Source organism: Castor canadensis, chromosome 8, assembly GCF_047511655.1.
Source record: "Castor canadensis chromosome 8, mCasCan1.hap1v2, whole genome shotgun sequence".
NCBI lineage: Eukaryota > Metazoa > Chordata > Mammalia > Rodentia > Castoridae > Castor > Castor canadensis.
In genome coordinates, this window is record NC_133393.1 from 86043899 (window position 1) to 86061470 (window position 17572).

Below are 17572 nucleotides of genomic sequence, written 5' to 3' on the forward strand. Positions count from 1 at the left end.
TTGGAATGAGTAACTGGTCATTTGAAAACTGCTGAAAGGCAGTGGGCACTTAAAGTTCTAGTCTGTAAGATAATGACCAACTCCCATCACGTTCCATCTAGCACTTCCCTCTTGACTCCTTGGGACCCCAAAGCCATTTAGGTTTCATCTCAGAGGCACTTCACTCATCAATGTCTATCACTTATAAATCACTTCCTCTAAGAGGCCTTCCCTGATGTCCCAACACTGGCCACCTGTGTTCCCTTGCTAGGCAGCAATTAACTGCTACAGTAGGACAGTATTAAAATTGTCTGGCACCCTTCTAGACAAAGCAGTTCTTCAGCACAACTTGTTTATCATGTATCTCCAAGGCTAACTGTCTAGTCTACAGTAGGGTGCTCAGCAACTCTATTTTGTTTTGTTTTGTGGTACTGGGGCTTGAACTCAGGGCTTACCCCTTGACCCATGCCACCAGCCCTTTTTTGTGAAGGGTTTTTGAGATAGGATCTTGAGAACTATTTGCCTGGGTTGGCTTTGAACCTCAATCCTTCTGATCTCTACCTCTTGAGTAGCTAGAATTACAGGTGTGAGCCACCTGAGCCTGTCAGAATCTATACTTTTTATATTCCAGACACATCCTCCCTTCACTGCACAGTAACTTTGTGTACACCTGACTTCTATTTACAAGAAAATGGTCATGGAGGGTGGGAATGTAGCTTAGTGGTAGAGTACCGACCTAACATGTGTGGTCCTGGGTTTGAGCCCTAGCACTAAAAAAAAAGAATATGGCCATAGTAGCTACGCATACGACTATGGGGTACATGGTGGCCCTAGGAGCTATGCGATGTATAACCCTAGGCAGAAATTTTGACCCTACCCTAAACATAGCAAAAGGACTTCAAGGAGGTGATAACCTCCGTAAAGATGAAGTTAGGTTCTTATCTAAGATAGAATAAAAAATCCTTGTTAACCAAACCACTTCTGTATAGCCAATTGTCAAGTATGGGAGGACAGGGCTGGGGTTATCTTATTCCTATGCCATGGCAGCTCCCAACTGTATAGCCTAGTGCCAGATCTATGTCCCCAAAGCACACCAACAATGTAGAAAGTGGGGAAGGACAACGATGGTGTCAGGACCCCTCTGCTTCTCCCACTTGGTAGACTCAGGACTGGATGGAGCAAAGCTATTCAAATAGACACAGAGACAGGCTCTTTAAAAAAAAAAAAAAACCAAAGCAAACCCTGGTATCAACTTTATTGCTGATGGGTGCAGCCTCTTCCTCCCTATGCCCTCCGTCTCTCCAGTGGTCCAAAGTCCCTCCAGGTTAGCACAGTGCTTAGGCTCTGCTGGGCCAGAAGCAAGGGAGACAACCTGCCTCCTGAGCCTGCCCCTGGCCCATTCCCTCCCATTCCCACCCCACCCTATTGCACATCAAATCATGTAAACATGGCTATGGGCATGGCCCAGAATAGCAGTGAGGCAGATTGATGTGTAAACACATTTGGGACCAGGAGCCAGATCCAGTCACCCAGCTCTACCCCATGCTGAGGCCACAGCTAAGTCTGAAAAAATGGGGGTCTGGTCCCAAACTCTGGCTCAGATTATGCAACAGTGCAGATGGCTCAGTTCTCCTCTGCCACCCACCCTCTCAGACCTAGGTCCTGAGGTCCATACACCCTGGGCTCCCTTCCAGGTCTAGGCAGCAGATGGCAGTGTCCAGTTTTATCCTTCCTACTCCCAACTGGGTCACTGGTGCTGGGTCTTCCTAGATGCCCGGGGGAAACCGGAGACAGGAAGTGGCAGTCTGTCCAGTCCTGGAGAAAAAGGAGAGATGGGCAGTCAGAAGTGGGCTACAGGTCTAGTCCCTCAGGGATAACACAATCAGGGCACAGGATGGGTGGATGAGATGCTTATGCACACAGTATGTCCTCTCCTCTGCTAGCATGAACCCTGGTCCAGAGTGCCCTATCTTACAACCACCACCCCCCTAGCCTGTGCCTCCCAGCCTCCCACTTCCTCTCACCGAAGGCCCGGATCAGCTCTGCCCTCACAGCTGCGGTGAAGGTCTTCACCAGACTGAGTGTGGTAAGGCCTGCGAAGGCTGCATTGTAGAGGAACACGATGTAGAAATTGCCTAGCCAGTTGAAGCGTCCAAAGTCACCCAGCAGGTCAAAGCGAGTCAGCCCTGGAGTACAAAGGCTAGGATGAGAAGGGGGCTTCCCAACCCTTCTCCTAATAGGAGCCCAACTTTCTGCTGCCTCCTGGTGGTCACATCTAAACACTGCAACTGGCAATCTCTATGCATATTATTGCTACCTGCTAAATTTTGTCTCAGCAGCTAAACGTGCTCCAATTCCCCTTCCGCAGCCTGGCATCTATTCTTTCAAAGGGGTCCCCTCTGGCTCCAAGTGTCCCTTAGGAGTTCCCTTGTTCCTGAGTCAGGAATCTACAAGTTTTCCTTAGTACACAGAGAAGTGGGGTAGATAAGAGCTCAGACTATAATCAGCCTGCTTTGGTTCATATCCCAACTCCACCTCTAACTATCTACAAGATCAAGTTCCTTAAACCCTTTGTGCCTCGGTTTCTTCAACTTTAAAATAGAGAAAAGGACTGTAAGAATTAAGACAATGCCTACCAAGCATAAGGCCGAGTTAATCCCCGTGCCACCAAAAAAATAGATACAATACAGAAGAATCTTAAAAAAAATTAAAACAACATCTATAAAGCCCTGTACATCCCAGGCACTATTCTAATACTAAGTCCTTAATAATATTATCATAGGTCAAAGATCTGAACCCTCATTTAAATATTCCTAGCTGCATCCAACCTAATGGACCATAGCCCACTTTCCTACTAAATTCCTATGGCATAAATACAAATAGCATAATGGAGAAAGTACAAGTTGAGCATCCCTGCCCAAAAAGTCTAAAATCTAGGGGGTGAATTCAACTATGATATATTTGAATGTGACATTGATGGTAAATGCCACAATATATACCCAGTACAACAATAAACACCCCAACAATCAAAATTATTGGAGGTTTTTTTTTTTTTTTGGTGAGACTGGGGTTTAAACTCAGATCTTCAGGCTTGCAAAGCAGGTCCTATACAGCTTGAGCACAACTCCAGTTCATTTTGCCCTGATTATTTTGTCTCACAAACTATTTGGCCCTACTGGCCTTGAACTGTTACCCTCCTTACCTCAGCCTTGCAAATGGCTAGGATTACAGGTATGAGCCACCAGCACCCAGCTCCACTGGAGCATTTTTTTTTTTCTTTTTTTTTCTGTGGTACTGGGGTTTGAACTCAGGGCCTATACCTTGAGCCACTCCACCAGCCCTGTTTTGTGAAGGAGTCTTTCAAGATAGCATCTCATGAACTATTTGCCTGGGCTGGCTTCGATACTCCTGATCTCTACCTCCTGAATAGTTAGGATTACAGGTGTGAGCGCCTGGCACCGGGCTCCATTGGAGCATTTTGGATTCAGATTTTTGGATTTGGGATGCCCAACTTCTAAAGTCAATGCAAATATGCCCAAAATTGAAAACTCCAAAACATTTGAAACACTTTCTTCTGGTGTCAAGCACTTTAGACAGGAGATATTCAAACTTTATAAAGTTAAGGACTGGTGGAGTGGCTCAAGTGGTAGAGTGCCTGGAGGCCCTGAGACCAACCCCACTACTGCTAAAAAAAAAAAAAAAAAAGAAAGAAAAGAATCAAATAATGCTGACTGAAATATAAAACCAGTTACATTTTGAACTTTTCGTTTTTTATTTTATTTTTGGCAATACTGGAGTTTGAACTCAGGGCCTTGCTATGCAGGTGCTCAACCACTTGACCCACTCTGCCATTTGAGGTTTGAACTTTTTTACCAGGTAATTATAAACAAAAGTCTAAAGGCAGGAGAAAGACTAAGGGTGTGATATGCTGCCAGAGTGTGGGAAAGCACTGTCCTAGGGTTCAGGGGACAGGGTTCAGCCTTATATGGCCTTGCCTCTAACTAGCTCTGTAACTGTGGATCACCAATTAGTTTCTCTTTTCCTCATCTATTTATTGAGAACTTTTGCTGTTGTGCTGGGGATTAAATCCAGGGCCTTATTCATACAAATGAGGGTTGATCATTCATTTAAAAATATTTGTTTCTTTTCTTTTTCTTTTTTTTAAATTTTTGGAGACAGGGTCTTGCTATGCATATAGCTCAAACTGGCCTGGAACTCAAAATCCTCCTGCCTTGCTGCCTCCCAAATGCTGGGATTAGAGATGTGAACCACCGTGCCCAACCTGAGATCTGGGGAAAAGCAGTGCTTCTTGTCAAAAAAGTAGAAGTGGGGGAAACAGCAGGATGTAGCAAATGTAAAAAGGTGTGAGCTTTGAAGCAACATAAACACTTCCAGAGCCTCCTTTTCCCATTCTGTTATAATAAGGCAATATATCTCCTCATAGGTTTGTTGTGGGAATTAGAGAAATATACAAGGGCCTGAGTACTTTTTGAGTATATACTTAAAGGAGCTAATTCCCACCTGGGCATGGTGACACACACCTATAATCCCAGCACTCAGCATGCGAGTTAGAAGCCAGCCATGGCTACATAGTGAAATTGTTTTGAAAACAAAAATAAAACAGAACAAATAAATTCCCTTACCTCCTTTTGCTACTTACCTAGGGTTCGAGAGAAGACAGGAAGGGCTGAGCTTAGGACCAAGAGACAGACACAGTTCCCAATTATCTGGGTGGGAATAGGAAAAAGAGAAGGAGGGATAGTAGACCTGCCAGCACTGAATACCCACCCGTGCCCCCAGGCGGCTTCCCCTTCTCCCTCTCAGCTACCTGTGTCATGGCCGTGTCATGCCATCTGGGACGAAGGCTCCAGAAGAGTGGAGAGCTGTAGAAGCCCACAACAGAGGATACCATCAGGTAACTGCCACTGGGTTAGGGAAGAACTGGCAAGTTTCCAAGGACTGAATGCCTCATCTCAAAGGGAGTGGACCTCTCTCCTAGCCCTCCTTCCAAGGTAATGTCTTCTCATTTTTTCCTGAACCCAGGGTCGGTGAAAACCTGTCCCCTTCCCCATCACTATCCCCTACAGTCTCAGATAATCAAAAATCCTAGGAGGCAGGTTTGGCAAGCAGAGGCAATGGTAGGTTTCCAGAAGGATACAAGATGAGTACAACCTGGATGATGGCACCGAAGGATCCCAGCTTGGAGAAGGAGACCTGGCCCAGGGAGGCACCCTGTGGGGTAGGGTGACATCAATAAGGCATACTCCCCAGCACCAGCACCACCTAGCAGCCAGCTTCCCTCTGCCCCTCTCCCCAGCCTTTCTTAGACCCTCCCCAAAAGACATGGTGGGAGACTGGCCCACACCTGCATGCCCCGTGGCATGGCAGCTTCATCGATGAGCAGCTCCAGGATGTGGATGGCCACAATGAGCACAGACAGGCCCTGTGAACAGTGAAGTTAGACTCTCATGCCTGCCCAGCCCACAGCTGTACCCAGAGTTCAATGTTAAAAGCAAATACTCTGGGTCCAGTATATTCAGTTTCCAAGTCTAGCTCTACTTCCACTAGCTGTGGGGGACCTCCTCAAGGTATAATTAGCAACAGAACACCTGTGAGGATAATACCAGATGCACTGCTTCTAGATGGAAGGACTGTGAAAAAGCTAAATAGAAAAAGGTTAATTATGGGGCTGTGGGTGTAGCTTAGTGTTAGGGCACTTGCCTAGTATGTGTGAGGCCATGAGTTCAAACCCCACCACTGGGAAAAAGAAAAAAAAAAAAAAAAAACCACAAAAGAAAATCCAGGAAAATTACCTAGAGAAAAGGTATATTTTTCTCTGACTATAAGACCTATTCTTGAGTCTAGCACATGGCAAGTAGGGGAAATGGACCAGATTTCAACCCTTATTCTCATTCCAGGGCAAACCTACATAACTCCTAAATGGCTGTTTGTTTTTTTCCTTTCCTTCAGTACTGGGGCTTGAACTCAGGGCCTACACCTTGAGCCTCTTCACCAAGTCCTTTTTTGTGAAAGGTTTTTTTTTTTTCAAGATAGGTTCTCTTGAACTATTTGCCCAGGCTGGCTTCGAACCTTGATCCTCCTGATCTCTGCCTCCTGAGTAGCTAGGATTACAAGTGTGAGCTACTGATGCCTGGCTCTAAATGGCTATTTGATTTTGGGCAAGTTGTTCATATACCCAGAACAGGACACAATGTAAGCATGAAGAGATCAAGTACTATGTTTTTTTTTTTTTTTTTTGTGGTACTGGGGATTGAACCCAGGGCCATGCATGTGCCACTACTTGAGCTACACCCTTGGTCTTTTGTTTGTATTTTATTTTTGAGATAGGACCTCATAAAGTTGTCCCAGGCTGGCCTTGAACTGAGAGTGATCCTCCTGCCTCTACCTCCTGAGTAGCTGGGATTACAGGCATGTACCACCATGCCCTGCTGACAACTATTATTAACAAAACTAAGGTCCCTATATTTCCCTGAGAAGGCCTAAAGTACTCAAGGGCCCACTCCCTTACCAATGCTAGTATACCCACCGTCAACACCAGCAAACACAGCATTGCCAGGGGGTAGCCCAGGTTCCGCTGCCAGGCTGAAGCCTTCCGCCGCTTTTCTGTGCAGGGATTGGAGGCTATTAGCAAGCATCTGGAACAACAGGCTCCTCTCCTTGGGGAAACCCAGGTGTCCCAAGCCCTATCAACCACATACCCAGCAGGACCCTCTGTGTCTGCAGAGCCAGGACCTGTCTGTGCAGCAGCTCCATGTCTAAAGGCAGCCAGCAGGAGGTGGGATCTGAGGACAGAGAAAACAGTGCTGCCCCTTGGTGCCACAGCCCCTTCCTAGGCCAAGCCTACCAACTCAGTGGGAGAGAATCCAACTCACTACAGATCCTACGGGTCAGAGCTGCCTCCTCAAAGGCTGAGCAGTTCAGCTGTTCTTCCAGGTCTTCCAGCAGCTGGGGGTGGGAGCAAAGGGAGGCACTATCAGAGGCTCCCTGATCCCAAGAAGAACCCTGTATATTCCAGAGCTCTACAGTCTCAGTCTTTGGTTTGTGTTCAGCCTTGCATGTCTGGTGACTAACTCCAGATGATAGAGTAAAGGATACAGAAGCAAACAAAGGCTGTGGCCCTCTGCAAGTTGTACACTACACAACTGTAAGGCATGTTTCATGGTTTGGTCCCAGCTATGCAGAGACATCACCCTGCATGATCAAAGGGCAAGGAGAACTATCTACGTACCCGGGGCTTGACCAACAGCTTCCCAGTGACTGAGAACATGCGGGCGAGACCTAGTGGAGTACACACTGTGGGGACAAGAGCCAGTCACTGGTCAGATCCTTCTCTTCACCCCTCCCCGCATCCCGTCCCTCCCCCTTCCGCCCTGGTTGTTCTGGTCCTAGGATCCTATCATTCCTTTCCAGACCCTGTATACTCACCCAGGAGTAGCAGGACCCCAAGGAAGGAGATGCAGGAGTAGAGATAGGGGAGGTAGTACTCCCAGAAGTCTAAGAATTTTTTAAAAAAGAAAAAAAAAAACAAAAAACAAAAGACATGTTGGCTTATCTCCCTCCTCCTGCTTACTGGGAATTGACAGTCTCAGAGTCTAGACAAGGACACAATACATAAGTAAGTCTTCAGGGCTCAAGTGGAGTGGCTCAAGTGGCAGAGTGCCTGCCTAACAAGCACAAGGCTCTGAGTGCAAACCCCAGTACAGCTAAACAAACAAATGATTCATTTATTTTTTGCATGTGCACAAAGGAACATTTCCACAGGTTGTATGTGGCCAGAAGTCCAACAACTTGAAATTTTAGTCTTAAGTAAAGATGTGCCAATCTTATCAAAGGCATGTGGACACTGGCCAACTGAAGAGCCAGTCACGAAAGGGGAAGAAACTGGGCCTCTATTATGGTTTAGGTATGAAATGTCCCCTCCAAAACATGTGTTTAAGGCTTGGTCCCAATGTCCAGAGGTGAAGTTTTTGGGATGTGATTAACTCATGAGATCTCTGATCTAATCAATGGATTAATCTACTGGTGGACTCCTAATTTGATGGCATTATTGTAAGGTGGTGGAAACTAGGAGATGGGGCCTAGTTAAGAGGCAACAGGTCACTGGGGGGTGTGCCTTTAAAGGTTTTTTTTTTTTTTTTTGAGGTACTGGGGTTTGAACTTAGAGCCTTCACCTTGAGCCACTCTGTCAGAAAAAACCTCTGAAGGGTTTTTTCAAGATAGGGTCTTGCAACCTATTTGCCAGGGTTGGCTTCGAACCGTGATCCTCCTTATCTCTGCCTCCCGAATAGCTAAGACTATAGGTGTAAGCCACTGGCGCCTGGCCAGAAAGGTGCATTTCAGTCCCAGCCCCTTCCTGCTCTCTTTCTGCTTCCTGTTCACTATGAGGTGAGCAGCTTCCCTCCACCACATGCTCCTGACCATGAAGTTCTGCCTCACCGTGGCCAAGAAACAATGGAGTCAAGTAACCAGGGACTGAAACTTTCTTTAAGTTGTTTTCATCAGGTATTTTCTCTCAGTGCTGAAAAGCTAACTAACAGCTCTCACCATAGAGTGACTCCCTGCTGGCCTTGTTGTCCACAATGGCAGATGCCACCCATACCATTCCTAGCACCAGCAGAGTAAGGAGCATCAACATCACCACTGTCTCATAGACTCGGCCCAGGACACCCTACAGGAGAAGGAAAAGGTGAGGCAGAAGAGGTGGTCAACATCAGGGCAATGTGGGGAAGAAGGAGACATCAGAGATAGGGGCTGGGCTGGGGGAACCAAAGAGATCTGGATTCAAGAGATGGCGACAGGTATTTCCCTTCAATTCTAAATTGCTCTGCCCTGGCACTCTCCAATCCATGAGCCTGAGGTGGCCACAAGTTCCTATTGTCACTACAGCCTCAGACTCCTTGTTGGTACCCATAACATTTTTTTTGGGGGGAGGGGCAGTACTAGGGTTTGAACTTAGGGCCTCATGCTTGCTAGGCAGGTGCTCTACTGCTTGAGCCACTCCACCAGCCCTGTTCCCATAATTTTTTGCTAAACCTCTGCAAATCATCTCATCAAAATTTTCTGTCAACCCTATAGTTCTGTTTCTTGCCTGGATTATCTGTTTACCTCCTACTTACCTTTCTGGAGCCAGCAAAGCCCTCAGATTCTGTGAAGAAGTATGCAAAGGGCATGAGGAAGATGAGCGACAGGTTGGAGAAGAGAAAAACAAGGTTCCAGAGGCCTAGAGCCAAAAAGGCAAAGTAGACGTGGTCAGCAAGGGGCAACCCATAGAGAACTGGCCATGTGATGGGGGAGGGGAAGATGGGTGACACATAACTAGCCCAAGGCTGCCTGGGTCTGCCTGACTACCTTCCCCCTCCCCACTTCAAGATACAGTTCAAAGCCACATACCATGGATGAGGGAGCCATTGAGCCACTGGATGTAGTAGTTCCGTGGCAGTGAGAGCAGCACCTCGTTGCTGATGATGGAAAAGGGCAGGAGCAGAACAGCACCCAGGGCGACAGCCAGGGTAAAGGTGCATAGCTCAAGCCTGGGCAGAGAAGAGGACAGTGCTTAGTTCAGCACTTACTACCCTGTGCACAAAAAGCTCCATATGTATCCAAAGACACCTGTGGCTTCTACAACCAGCTCGGGAAGTTATCCTTTACCTCCAGGGAAACCTTGGCACATGGGATGGGCACAACCTCAGGCATTTATTGGCACCTGGTCACCTGCCATGTCACTTGCCCAGATTGTCCTAGGAATGTGGTCCTCCTGTGCATGCGTATAGGGTGTGCTAGGCATGATGCCAACCTAAGGGGTGTGGCTTCTCTCCTCTGCTCAGGGATATGGATTTCTAAGCTTGTACCTTCCAGTGTGGTTAAGAGCAGACTCACCCCATATGGTTATCCCCTGCAAGAAGGCACTAGCACAGAGAAGGACAAAAAGAAGCTGAAACCCAGCTTCATACCCAAGGCCTGCATCCTGGGCCACATCAGGTGAAAAGGAGTAGGGGATCACTTTTTATCTAGTTGGTTCATCAAAGGCGCAGGGCTCCCCCAATATGTTGACCCAGCAGGACATCTCTGTATTTTTCTCTATGTAAGCTAGTAAATAAGAATAGTAGAGTACAGCCTTTCTCTCAGAACCAAGCATTCTCTGCCCTCAGGAACTTCCATCTCCTCCACACTCTGAACCCCTATCTCCCCATCCCCCCACCATTTACTGCTGGGAGGTGAAGCCAAGCTAGAGCCATTTCTGGTGACTCATGCCCCAGCCAACAGTTCCTGGCTATGAGGCTCCCAGAAGCTCCTGGCCTAACCAGGGAGACAGGAACAACAGCTTTTTTAAGCGTCCTCAGGGTAGGGTAAAGCCGGAAGAAGCCAGAAATAGGGTGGAAGTAGAAACTCTTTTTCCAGTGGGTGATAACCCCTCTTCTTCCTCCTGCTGTAGAGGTCTCCCTTGATCCCAGCTCCTAAAGGCCACTGATGTCAGGTGCTGAAGACAATGACACTTACGCAATCTTATTGACTGTGGCATCTTCATCATCCACTGCAAAAGAAAAAGACATAAGGACACTGGAAAGGAAAAGATGCTCAGTTTTAAACGTTAAAAGTGTACAAGTTGCTTTGTTACAATAAAACTAAATGTGTACACACACACACAAAAAAAGAAAAAGACGTAAGGAAAAGGCAGGACATTACTAGGCAGCTTTGGGAACCAACCGTGTTACAATGTGTCCCCTGTCCCATCCCTGTACCCTGAATGGAGGCAGAGCTAGAAAGGAGTCTATGGGAGACCTTACACAATGAACCCCACAACCTATTCTCCAACCAGGGTGGCAGCTTAAAGATCATGGTGCTATATGGAGAATAAATACTAGAAATTCCCCTATTTCTCTCCTTCCTCCCCACAGTATCTCCCATCACTGGTTTGTGAGGTTGGTTACATCAGTGGCTGAGTGAAAGGAAGAGAGATAAAGGAAGGGAGAAGGAGAGATTCAGAGAAAGTCTCTAGGGAATTATACTAGGACAGCTGCCTTGTTAGATGGCAGCTCATGAAGTCATCCTGAGGGAAGGAAAGGCTAGGGCCAGGACAGGATGATCTGAGTGGACTGGGGCTAAGCCCTGACACAAGGGTGGTCCTCTACCCCAATCATAGGTCTTCAGGAAGGAAAGCTACCATCTGAGCACATTAGGTTCTCTGCAAAGAGAAAGGCTACCAGCATCAGATCCTGGAACCTCAATGGTCAGGAAGGTCTCTAGTGCAGGGTATGGGAGCACTAAGAGAGAAGATGACTCAGAACATTTGCCCATGATGACATACTTTGGGTGCACAAAGGGCCCTCATTTTGTCCACACAATGACAATGTACTAGGTAGACATTATACCTAGTACATTTTATAGGATGTAACTGAGGCTTAGAAAAACTATCTGACCTACTTAACAGCTTGCAGACATTTCTATTTAGACCTCCCACCATAACACCTTGACCCTACCTCTGGAGGGAGGAGAGCTAAAAAAGCAAAGGCTACAGAACAGCCCCGCACAGCTGCCTCTCCTTTCCCAGCAGGCACCAGTGCCCATTCCCCTGAGGCTGGCTCCATGGCAACAAGAACTCTGACAGAAGGGAAGGAAGTCTTGGGTACCTGTGGTGAACTCAGTTGGCTTCTTGAAGCGGGTCAGGAAGATGTGGCAGAGGATGTAGAGTGTCGCAAACAGAAGTATTGAGATCTGTGGTAGAAAGTAAACTGGGATGAGAAGCTCTAATTTCTAGCACATTCCACAGCTCCAAAAGCCTTTCTAGTAATTCCATGGGGCTGTTTCCTTGAAACAAGCTCTTTCTCACCATCACTAGTTAGGGCTTTAAGAAGGTCCTGATAGGGGCTTTCCCCTGCACCTGAGGAAATAGCACCATGCCCAACACTACAAGGACTTTCCTAGGAGAAAATAGGTTCAGTCTAAATCTGGTTGGTAAACAGGCAAAGGAGATAACACACACACACACACACACACACACAAACACACTCTCTCTCTCTCTCTCTCTCTCTCTCTGTCTCTCTCTCTCTCTCTAAATCAGGCCACAGAACCAGAGAACACACTTCAAGAACATTACTGGAAAGGATAGCAGGTTTGAAGAGAGGAAGATGTCTGCAATGTCCTGGCACTCCCCTCTTACCCCACTCTAGCTGTTGTCTTGAACAAAGCTCCAGGAAGATGTAGATAATCATATTTCTAGACCAAGTCAGAACTTCTACTCTTTGTTTATTCAGGAATCCTAAAAGACCAGATCTGCTCTGAACCAAATTAGAGCTTCACTTAATCCTCATTTAAGGTAAGAGTAGCCTTTGGTTGGGGCCCAACATCTATAAGGTTCCTATAGCCAGTACCAGACACTTTAGGGCAGTCAATCCCTGGACCCTACTACAAGTGATTTCTAGTTATAGGGCCAGGCCTCTTAAGGCTTATCCATTGCTCCTGAGTGGCTGGACCTCCTATTGACAGTTGTAAAAGAACTTAGCCAGATTAACCAGTATATACATCCCTATCCTGCCCCAAGTCAGCTGCTATTGCCCAGAGGAGGAGCCACTGGTCAACTTGGCTCCATAATCAAGGCCAGAGAGTCCCAAGAAAAGTTGACACTGAGGTAGGCTAAGACAAGATCAATCTCAATGGGTCTCCTAGTCCTCTAAGAGGAACTGACCCTCCAAGGAATCTGCATATAGCTATCTATACGAGGGGGAAGAGAACCATGAGTCTAGGACAAAGATTTTTTTACACTTACAAAGCAGGTGCTCTACCACTTGAGCCACATCTCCAGTCTAAGCTACAGTTGTAGCTACAGAACTTTTTTTTTTTTTGACAATACTGGAATTTGATCTCAGGGCCTCAAACTTGCTAGGCAGGTGCTCTACCAATTGAGCCACTGCCAGCCCCGTTTTGGGTTTTTTCAAGATAGGGTCTCAAGAGCCATCTGCCCAGGCTAGCTTCGAACCACAATCCTCTTGATCTCTACCTCTTGAATAGCTAGGATTATAGATGTGAGCCACCAGCACACCTGGCTTAGCTGCAGAATTTTTACAGCTTTAGTGCTCTGTCCTGGGCTTGTGTAATAGCCAGGAAGGTGGGAGGGCTCAAAAGGTCAGACCAGAGTTCCATGAAGTTCCAGTGGAGGCTAGATTGTTCTCTAGACTTTAGATGGGAGCCAGATGAGGGAGGCACCAGAAGCCTTTTATTAAGGCTGCCCTTGGCAAGCACTGATGTTCTAAGCTAATGGCACTAAAGGATGGGGGAGACATTTGAGACATTCAGGAAGCTGCTTCTGTCTAAGGTCTTATCCCTCCTTTATTTATTTATTTTGCAGTACTGGGGCTTGAACTCAGGGCCTACACTTTTGAGCCACTCTACCAGCCCTTTTTGTGTTAAGTGTTTTCAAGATAGGGTCTTGGAAACTATTTGCCTGGGCTGGCTTCGAATCACGATCCTCCTGATCTCTGCCTCCTGAGTAGCTAAGATTACGGGTATGAACCGCTGGTATCCAGCTTTACAAGCCTTTGTTTTTTTTTTTTTTTCTGGACGGCACTGGGGTTTGAACTCAGGGCCTCACACTTGCTAGGTAAGTGCTCTTTCCTCCTGAGCCACTCCGCCAGACCAATATGCATGCTAGGCAAGCTCTTTACCACTGAGCTATATCCTCAGTTCTTCATCCCTCCTTGTTGTCTGGGAATGTGAGTCTCTTGCTCCACACTGTCTCAAGTCCTGGGTGTGTCTCTATAGTATGTCCAATGTTACCATGTGGGCCTAACCACCAAAGAACATACAAGGAAGGCTTCCTGACTCTCCTGGAGTCCCATACATGGAGTGATATAGTTCCTACTTCCCAGTTGTCACAGATAAGAGCAGACTTAATATATCTTGGTTCACTTTACTCTTTTTCCAACCTGAGGGTACTCAGGGTGACCTAGAGCCCAGCCTGAGACAAATGAAGAATGAGGGCACATACCTGTAATCCTATCACTTGGGAGGCAGAGCCAGGCAGATCATGAGTTTGAAGTTAGCCTGGGCTACATCGCAAGACCCTGTCTCAAAAAACCAAGAGGGCAGGCTGCCAGTGGCTTACTCCTAACTACTGTAATCCTAACTACTCAGGAGGCAGAGATCAGGAGGATCGCAGTTGGAAGCCAGCCTGGGCAAATAGTTTGTGAGACCATATCTGGAAAATACCCAACACCACAAGGGGCTGGTGGAGTGGCTCTCATGGTAGAGTGCCTGCCTAGCAAGAATGAGACCCTGAGTTCAAACCCCAATACCACCAAAAAAAACCCCAAGAGGGCTGGAGGCATGACTCAATTGGTAGAGTGCCTGCTTTGCAAGCATGAAGCCTTGAGTTCAAACTCCAGGGCTGGTGGAGTGGCTCAAGATGTAGGCCCTGAGTTCAAACTCCGGTAGTGCAAAAACATAAATAAATAATAAAAACCAAAAGCTAGGGCTGTAGCTCTGTGCACTTGCCTAGCAAGTGCAAGGCCCTAGGTTTAATCAGCTGTGCCAAAAAAACCAAAGATGAGTCCATCAGTCCCTCCCCCTAACTTACTAACTCTTCTTTCTATTCCTCCAAACCTTTCCCTTTTTATTCAGTATTTGGGGAGCTCTGAGGAAGAAACAAGAGAAAGCAGAGATGAGACTCCAAAGCAGGCCTAAGGAAGATGACTCCCTAACCTCCACTGCGGTCTCAGCAGCCCAGAAATGAGGAGTACACTGCTGTGTGGCAGGTTCAGCTGTTGCTCTAGGTGATAGAGGGAGTAAGGAACAACAGCCAGGTGTGCTCAGAAGCACCAAGGAGACCATTCTCAAGGGAAAATACCTCAATGGCTGGGAAACTGGGAACCTAGCCCTGAAGAGTTTCAAACAAACATCAAGGAGGGAGCCGAGGAAGTAGCTCAATGGTAGAACACGTGCTTGACATGCCAGAGGCACTGGATTCAATTCCCAGCACAAACACAGAAAAACACCAATGGGGACGAGGAACAGGGCACGGGGGGCGGGGGCGGTGCGGAATATACAGACGGACGTACGGGATGGTTCCCCATTCCCACACCTTAGAATCCACCCCAGCAATAGTACTGTCTTCCAAAGTGGGAGATCACACGCCAAGTCCCCTATTTCTCTCGCCCGCATCACTACACTTTCCAAGTCTTTCCTGGAATCTAGTTCATTGTTACGAGGTCTCCCCTTCAGCCAAAATTAGTGGGATTGCCGCCAACTCAGATTAAGACGGGGACCCGCAAACCAACCCGCCTCGAATTAAATCCATCCCTCTCAGCTTATAAAACTTAAAGACCCACGGCCGGGAACGCCCTCGGAGGAAGGGGACAGGAGGGGGTTGGGGGAGGGGCGTGCAGAGGAGGAACGGAAACCGTCGGGCTTTGTTTACGGCGCAGGGACCCAGCGGATCCGAGCGAGGGGTTAGCCAGCCCGGCATCGGCCTTTCTCTCCAACCCAAGGCCTTCATCGCCAGCCCTAGGTTCAAGCAGGGACAGCAGCGCTCTGGGCCCAGGTGGTCGCACTCAGACCCGAACTTTTCCCCTTCTTTCCCAACACCAGTACCTCTCCCACCTGGATCCCCTTCCTGCCCAGATCCCGCACTCACGATGCACTCGCGGACCCTCTCGTGGAATAGCTGCTCTCGCACGGATAGCACTTCGTAGTCAGCTGCTTCCATACTCTGCTCAGCATGACTGGAGCTGGGGTTGTCTCCGGGCCCGGGGAGGACGAGCGGGGATGAGGCCGCCGCCGCCAAGCACCCGGACCCAGCTAAGGAGTCTTCCCTCTCGGCCAGTGACGGAAACTCAGGGTAATCTGGGGCTCAGATTCGGTCCTTAAAGGGGCAGGCACCCGTCAGACTAGTTTTAAAGAACTCCGGCCACCCTCTGCTCCCTCCCCTTTAAGGTCGGGCTACGGTCACGTTTCAGCGCAAACACCGGCCACCCCAGCTAGCTACCAGGAAGCGCCGCGCTTTAGCATTATCTTTTTAGGAGACCGAGTGACGACACAAGGGATGGGCGGTTTCCTCCCAGGGAGTGGAAGTCATTGGCTCCTAGCGAACTGCCGCTCATCACGAGCGGAGCGCTGACTGGTTTTCCTATGGAAGGAGGCGGATCTTTTGTACCTACTGAATTTTAGTCTCACTTTTTTGCTGTTGAGACGTGACGGGCCCTGGCTTTTACTAGCTGCCAGGATTTAAGTTAGACGGTGGTTAAATGGACTGTTTGGATTAGGCCAGCCAGGCTGGATGTGAGAGCACCACGGGAGTTCCAAAAGGTACCGCTATCCAGTACCGAAGGCCCAGCAGCATTTTCCGAAAGTATCTGTGTTGGAGTTCCCCTTCCACGCCAACCAGTCGTCAGTTTTCAGCTCAGTCGTTTTTGTGGAAGGATTAGTATGTGCGAGACCAGTACTAAAGAAAATTCGGTAGAAGGCTTCGGAAATGTCCTGAAACTGCGAGAAAATGTCCCCAGGGGAACTTTGGTGAGTAGGGCTGAGTCAAACGTTAGCTATATCCTTTATCTCATTTTAGCATCCCAGCAACCCTTCAGAGGAAGGTGTTGTGATGAAAATTTTAGGGATTAGAAAATAGCCAGAGGTTGTCACGTGCACACTTAAAAATAATATCCTAATTCTAGAGTCCTAGACTGTCTAGTTACTGTCTGAGCAAGCGTGAGGGACCAGAATTGTTAACAACTGAATTCTGTACCATTTTTTTTTTCTGGCAGTATGTAGATTTGAACTCAGAGCCTTATGCTTGCTAGGCAGGCACTCCATCACTTGAGTCACTCAGCCACCCCTATTTTTGTGATAGGTTTTTTTCGAGATAGAGTCTCAAAAGCCAGGGCTGGGTTTGAACCACGATCCTCCTGATCTCTGCCTCCTGAGTAGCTAGGATTACAGGCGTGAGCCCCTGGTGCCTGGCTTGTGTTGGGTATTTTCTTTTTTTTGGGGTGGTATTGGGGTTTGAACTCAGGGTCTAAACACTTGCTAGGCGGGTGCTCTTACCAATTGAGCCACTCTGCCATCATTGTGTTGGGTATTTTCTCCAAGTCTGGAGAACTATTTGCCTGGGGCTGGCTTCAAATCAGGATCCTCCTAATATCTGCCTCCTGAGTAGCTAGGATTACAGGCGTGAGCCACTGGTGCCCAGCCCCTTTTAACTTCTTGGTGCAAGTTATTTTTATACCCTTTGTTTCCCCAGTGATAATGCAGTAGAGCCTTGGGAAACTAAAAGCACATCCTTGGGCTGGTGGAGTGGCTCAAATGTAGAGTGCTCGGCTAGCAAGCATGAGGCCCTGAGTTCAAACTCCAGTGCAGCCAAAAAAAAAAGTGAGACTCCCAACTCAACTGAAGTTCAACTTCAAGGAATAGATTTTAAACCAGGCACCAATGGCTCATGCCTATAATCCTAGCTACTCAGGAGGCAGAGAGAGAGAGGATCATAGTTGGAAGCTAGCCTGGGCAAATACTTGGTGAGAACCTATCTTGAAAAAACCCTTCACAAAAAAGGACTGGTGGAGTGGCTCAAGGTGGAGACCCTGAGTTCAAA

The 17572-nt window shown here is 47.7% G+C and overlaps 1 protein-coding gene across 2 annotated transcripts; it reads right to left on the minus strand.

Moving 5' to 3' along the window:
• Positions 1-1219: 1219 nt before the first annotated feature.
• Positions 1220-15996, minus strand: Lmbr1l (limb development membrane protein 1 like). Of its 2 annotated transcripts, XM_074083292.1 has the most exons (17): positions 15626-15996; positions 11628-11712; positions 10498-10531; positions 9391-9530; positions 9117-9220; positions 8545-8668; positions 7426-7494; positions 7229-7293; positions 6873-6945; positions 6699-6782; positions 6527-6603; positions 5345-5422; positions 5138-5211; positions 4808-4898; positions 4640-4706; positions 2004-2165; positions 1220-1794 (listed from the first exon to the last, which is right to left on the minus strand). In XM_074083292.1, the coding sequence occupies exons 1-17, from the start codon at positions 15695-15697 to the stop codon at positions 1727-1729; spliced, it is 1467 nt and encodes a 488-aa protein (XP_073939393.1). In that variant the 5' UTR covers positions 15698-15996; the 3' UTR covers positions 1220-1726. The 2 variants fall into 2 exon arrangements, with proteins under 2 accessions (XP_073939393.1, XP_073939394.1); XM_074083293.1 differs by lacking the exon at positions 7426-7494.
• Between the last annotated feature and the right edge of the window lie 1576 nt (positions 15997-17572).